Source organism: Euleptes europaea, chromosome 6, assembly GCF_029931775.1.
Source record: "Euleptes europaea isolate rEulEur1 chromosome 6, rEulEur1.hap1, whole genome shotgun sequence".
Classification (NCBI taxonomy): Eukaryota; Metazoa; Chordata; class Lepidosauria; order Squamata; family Sphaerodactylidae; genus Euleptes; species Euleptes europaea.
This window is the reverse complement of record NC_079317.1, coordinates 67,424,592-67,431,000: the sequence shown is the minus strand read 5'-3', so window position 1 is coordinate 67,431,000 and position 6,409 is coordinate 67,424,592. Positions and strand designations below refer to the sequence as shown.

The following is a 6,409-nucleotide window of genomic DNA, read 5'->3' as shown; positions in this document are numbered from 1 at the left end:
AAATCACTTGGAGATTGAACCTGGAATGATATGCTTTTCTTACACGCTCACCCAGCTGATTAGAAGTACCCAGTTTTAAACAGTGGTTTGCTTGAATACATGGCTTTGTTGGTGATATTTTACGGCTACATGTATATTTAAAAGGTCTTTCATTTGAGGAGGTAAATGGTTTCTGTAGCCATTTTCAATAAAACCTATTCAAGCAAAATAGATTGTATACTTCAGTTTGTGAGTGAAATTTATACCTCTGCATCTTCTTTACATGTTCTTTCCTCAATTGTATAAACAAGTTTCTAAAGACAAAAGTGGTGATACTTTCCCCACAGTGGTTATGTATTTCTTAATTTCTACAAACAATCCATATGAACAGAATAATGGAAATAACTGTTTGGCTTGGCACTTGGTGAACCATGGAAGCGGAAGTGATCATTTTATTTATTACATTTCGACCCCGCTGTCCCCAACCTGAAGGTCGGGCTCCTAACAGTTCTGACAAGGGGGTTGGTTAGTTAGTTGTATTGTGACAGTAAGTTGTTCCCTGCAGCAGAATTAAGAACTAAGTTGCTTCATACGCACTATGTATTTTTCAAGCCTCAATTTTAACCCACTCCCTCTCTCCATTTCTGCAGGTTTCATTCTGACTTCGAAGAAAAGAAAAAAAGACATCTGTGCCGGTTCACTTGTGTCTTTTTGGCATCTTTCAAGAAAGCATTTCCTGGCCCTTCTCCATCTATGACTAAAGGTTCTACCATATCCTCGCCTCTTTTCCAGTTTCAAAAGATGGGCTCATTCCGGAGACCCCGGCCACGCTTCATGAGTTCCCCAGTTCTGACTGACTTGCCACGTTTTCTGGCATCTCGGCAGTCTCTGAATCTCAGTTCAAATTCTGCATGGAACAGGTGAATGGAATTGTATGAAACTGTCTCAGGCTGAGTCACACATTGGCCAGTTTATTCTCATACAATGGGCCCCATTCCTTTACAGTTTCCATTTGTTTGGAGGCAGGAGAAACCGAATGCAGTCACTTCTTCCAACCTGGTGATGTGCATGTGCCTAACTAGTAGCTCTGACCATCTTTATTTATTGGTATGGTTGTGTAGGTAGATGCTCAGGTAACTGGAATATATCCTATCAGTCTAGCATCCTGACCCTGTAATGCTACATGTGTGAGAATATCCTTTCTTGGGGATATAAAAGTGTCAGCATGGGGTAGTGGTTGGAGTGTTGAACTAGGATTTGGGAGTCCCAGGTTTGAACCTCCACTGAGCTATGGAGCGTCCTTGGTGACTTTGGGCCAGTCACTATCTCAGCCTAATCTACCCCACAGTGTAGTTGTTGTGAGGATAAAATGGGGTTGGGGGGAGAACAGGGTCATAAGCTGCTTAGGTGCCCCATTGAGGAGAAAATGGGGCATAAATAAACAACATGATAAGTTGGGAGCATCTACTTTTCACCATGGCTGGCATGTTTTATAACTGGCTATGCAATACAACTGGGATGGAAAACATGGTGACCTTTTGTGTAATGCACAGCTCTTGATTTCCTCCTTTTCTTTTTATCATGATCAATAGTCCTCTGTAGTAGTAGAAAAGGGCAAGAGTCCAGTAGCACCTTAAAGACTAACAAAAATATTTTCTGGTAGGGTATGAGCTTTCGTGAGCCACAGCTCACTTCTTCAGATACTTCTTCAGATACACTGTGAATAGTCCTCTGTGATACATATTCTCCAGCCCTCACATTTGCTGGGTTAAGTTTGCACACTGATGGCAAAAAGGTTAATGGTATTCTTGCTGATCCTTGCAGGGCAGTGGTCATGTAAAGGCAGATAGCTAATAATGGCAGTACATACTCTGATGTCATAACTCCTGTTCCTGTATGTATGTATATAGTCCCTTGGCATGTGTGTTAGTTGGTACTTTCTGCTTTGCTATTGATTGGCACATAGGCAAAAAAAATCTAATGGGGGGAAGCAGAAGCAATTTAAGGACAATTAATCTCGTTCTCTCCTTTCTGATATATTTACAGGGCTCTTGACTGCAGTTTCATTGCTTAGTTTAAATCACACTGACATGCATTGTTTATGGCTACCCTAACTGTCTTGCTTTTATTTGGCAGCGTTCAAACAGCAGTGATCAATGTGTTCAAAGGGGGAGGCTTGCAAAGCAATGAACTCTACACCCTCAATGAACATGTCAGGTAGGTTGCTCTGTGGACTGCGCTGTTTGGAATGGCCTGCCTGTTGCAGAACGGGGTGCAACCGAAAGTGTCCTGCTTCCCAGTTTATAATATTTATATGTTGCATTTTTACTGGCATGCTCAGAGCCACTAACACGCTAGCTCTTACAGGAAGCAGTTGCATAAATCGAAAGAAAATTGTAGCAGATAATGAAAGTCTCCTCCCCTCCCAGTTGTACAGAATATGTTTGGGCATAGAAGGCTGGAATTGGCCCTTCACTCTGCTACTGAAAGCATTATGCACCTGGCGAATTGTCCACCCACCTGATGTGACATTTTGGACACGATTGTTGCATGTGAGGTCTGAGGAGGGCCTCATCAGGCCCTCAGTGTTGCACCATAGCCACCCTCTGTAGAAATTGATCATATACTTTGCAAACTTATCCGGCTGTTCTGGGCCAGGGCTTTTTTGGCCTTGGCCCCAACCTGGTGGAACTCTCTGTCAAATGAGACCAGGGCCTGCGGGACCTAGCACAGTTCTGCAGGGCCTGCAAGACAGAGACATTCTGCCAGGCTTATGACTGAGGACAGCCCTAAATTACACTGAATTAAGATGTTACTCTGGAATTTTGACTGTGTTGGGAGCAATTTTATTTGGGCATTCTTATGCTGTCTTTTCCCTGAGGAACCCACTGGAGCTTACAGAAATTTCCAAGCCAAATTAACCCATATAATTTAAATAATCAAAACAAAGTGGGTACATCCTAGGCAAGTCTTGCGTCACTGGGTGGGTACTGTAAATCCCCAGATTGTGAGCTGTTTGGCTTGTGCCCAAGGGCTCCCCAGCACTTTTGAGGAGTTTGCCAAGCAAGTTTTCTGGTAATGTGGAAAAGAACAACAAAAGGCTGGAACATCTGGACCAATAGGCATCCTCAAGGATGAGCACATGGGCTTAAGAATGGCGACAGAGTAGCTCTGCACTACAGACCTTTTAGGTTGGCAACCAGCAAAGCCAAACAGACTAGGGGTGACAGCAGTTCAGGGCTGATTTATCTCTGGGAAATCACCTTCTGTCTGCATAAAATCTTGGATCGGTTCTTTGAAGTTGCCCTCAAGGTTATTTTTCCTGCATTCCTCTTCGATTCCACGGAATTTCCAATTTGACTCTGTATTCTGAATCTCCAAAACCTCGATTCTCCACTCTGCCCTGTTAGTTGCCACCAGTAAATGGTCTGACTTCAATGCTTTAATATCTTTTGTATTATCAGCAATTTGAGCTTTAATGTCGGACATACACTCTTTTGTCTCTAACTTGAAATATTTTACATCTTGCCCTCACTCTTTCCTCTAGGCCCGCTACTTGAACAGTCAAGGCCTGGAGTTGACCTGCAAGTGATTTTTTGGAGGGACTTGCCATAGTTTTTACTTCCTGTTCTTCTTCTTTAAATTCCTCTTCACTTAATTGTTTAGAGGTTCTAGCACTTTCCCCTCTTTTCTTTGTGATTTGTTGAAGTCTATTTTTTCCGTCTCAGCTGCATGTAGTTTTAAACAGTTATATGACATGTGGTCCATTTCTTTTCAGACGGTTGTTGAAGAGTGAACTTGGATCCTTCATCACAGACTACTTCCAGGTAACATCTCTTCCTTTTAGTGGATGGTTACACTAAATCAACTTTGAACTTTATGTTATGTTTTGAATATTATGTGGAATATTATGCCTTTGAAGCATAATTTAGCTCTTCTTCCTCTATAAGAGAAGTGAGTAGATTCCAATGAGTAGATTGCCAATGCAGTTCTTTGTTCAAAATCCACTGTCTTGTATGGACTAGGCCACCATATGAGTCACCCTGCATGTGGTGGCTTGATCCATACAAGACAGTGGATTTAGAACAAAGAACTGCATTGGCTTTTGACAAAGCACCTCACCAAAGATACCTGAGTAAGCTTAGCCATCATGGGATAAGAGGACGGGTCCTCTTGTAGCTTAAAATTGTTTAATCAGCAGGAAACAGAGATTATGAATAAATGGGCAGTTCTCTCAATGGAGGGAAGTAAGCAGTGGTGTCCCTCAAGGATTGGTATTAGGGCTGGTGCTGTTTAATTTTTCATAACTGACTTGGAACTGGGGGTGAGCAGTGTAGTGGTCATGTTTGCAGATAATACTGAATTATTCAGGATGGTGAAAAGCAAGGGTGAATGTGAAGAGCTCCAGGAGGATCTTCACAAATTGGGTGAGTGGCCAACAACGTGGCAGATGAGGTTCAGTGTAGGTAAGGGTAATGTGATGCACAGTGGAACATAACCCCAGCTTTAAGTATACCAATAGTATATGTCTGTCCTAGATTTACTGCTACATTAAATCCAGGACAGACAAAAGGAAATACTTCTTTACTCAACAAGTGATTAAAATGTGGAATTTGCTGTAAGAGGATGTAGTGTATTTTATTTATTTTTATATTTTTTTATATATTTTGTGTAATGATGGCCACAGACATAAAAAAGGTAAAGGCAGTCCTCTGTGCAAGCACCGGGTCATTACTGACCCATCGGGTGACGTCACATCCCGATGTTTACTAGGCAGACTATGTTTACCGGGTGGTTTGCCATTGCCTTCGCAGTCATCTACACTTTACCCCCAACAAGCTGGTTACTAATTTTACTGACCTCGGAAGGATGGAAGGCTGACATTGATGGACTCCGTGAATTTGTCTATTTGCCATAATCCATCAATGGCTATTAGCCATGGTGACTGAAGGGAACCTCCATATACAGAGGCAGCAAACCTCTGAATCCCAGTACCAGGAGGCAACATCGGGGAATGTCTCAGACTCTATGCCTGTTGCTGGTCCTCCGCAGTAACTGGTTGGCTATTGTGTTAGACAGAGTTCTGGACTTGGTGGACCACTGGTCTGATCCAGCAGGAGTCTTCTTATGTTGTATGAGCAATAGTATTCATGTGGTAATAATGGCTAAGGGAGACAATTCTATTTAGTTCAGATCAGTGTGAATTGCAGTGTTTTAAAATCTGTACTGGCTGATTGAATAATGTTAGTTAAATAAAGAGGAAAGATCTTTTCTTCTTGTTTTATATATCTCCGGGCCTAACCCTGGAACTGAAAATTGGTCTCAGAGGTAAGCTCTGGATTGCATTGGTTTGTGCTCCAGGCTAGTTTTTGGTGATCTATACCAAAGCTTCTTAAACTATGGGTTGTGACCCCATATGGGGTTGCGAAACTGAATGTGGGGGTCATGAAAAATTTGGCGACAGTAAATGGTAAAATTATATGTATACCAAAGAATTGTTTTAAAATAAATTTCTTTATGATTTATTATCAGTAAATGTTTGATTTGTGTACCTGTTTTATATATCTATATGCGCAGGGTTGTGTAAAAATTTCTTGGGCAAAAAGGGGTCGCAAGTACGAAAAGTTTTAGAAGCCCTGATCTACACATTAGTAGGATTAGCACGAACAGTTACATTTCAATTGTGTCAAAATGGAGGTTGCGGTAAGAGAGGGTTCCTCTGAAAAACGTATGTGTCCTTTGTCGGTGCATTCTGTGCCATTCTTCTATATCTGGGGCTCCAGAAACCTGTGTTTTAATCACCTGACCTGTGTTTTAATCATCTGACCTGTGAAACCACCACAGAGCCTTCTCAATATGAACTGGAGCTGTAGTACTGGGTGAGGGATTAGTCTGCTTCTGTGCAGTTATTAGTGTGGTAGACATCCATACTGCAAAACGATTTATTTGATTGCAGAAATGATGTACAGTGTGTGTGTGTTGGTGGGGAGAGAAACCTCCTTTTCTGTGACACCTTGGACCTGTACCTTACCATGGCTGCTTTTTGTGACTTCATTTATTGCATTAGTCCTCAGGCCATAAGAACCAAAACAATGCAGAAAAAAACCAATACATGAAATATTAAATTACAAAGTAGATATCTGACCCCCCCAATGTAATTTGTAGGTTGGCCCTATGAAGGGTGAGAGAGGAAGAACCATTTCCTGGGAATGTCTCTCTAGAAGAAAGGGTTCCTTTGGAAAGTTTTCCTCAGACTAGATCAGAGGTCCCCAACCTTTTTGAACCCAGACAGAGGAATTCAGACAGTGTAGTGGGCATAGCTACAAAATGGCTGCCACAGGAGGTGGAGCCAGCCTCAAAATTGTTGCTGCAGCTTGCCTTCAGTCACACAATGAAGATCCTTATGCTGTGGTGGCAGCTGCTGCCAAAG

The 6,409-nt window shown here is 42.1% G+C and overlaps 1 protein-coding gene across 1 annotated transcript in view; it reads left to right on the top strand.

The window, feature by feature from the left end:
- Positions 1 to 661: 661 nt before the first annotated feature.
- PRR5L (proline rich 5 like) overlaps positions 662 to 6,409 on the top strand; it is a 38,516-nt gene continuing 32,768 nt past the window's right edge. Inside the window, exons 1-3 of the mRNA XM_056852185.1 lie at positions 662 to 899; positions 2,116 to 2,196; positions 3,758 to 3,806. Of these exons, the coding sequence (XP_056708163.1) occupies positions 733 to 899; positions 2,116 to 2,196; positions 3,758 to 3,806 (297 nt within the window). The 5' untranslated portion in view covers positions 662 to 732. The remainder of the gene's footprint in view (positions 900 to 2,115; positions 2,197 to 3,757; positions 3,807 to 6,409) is intronic.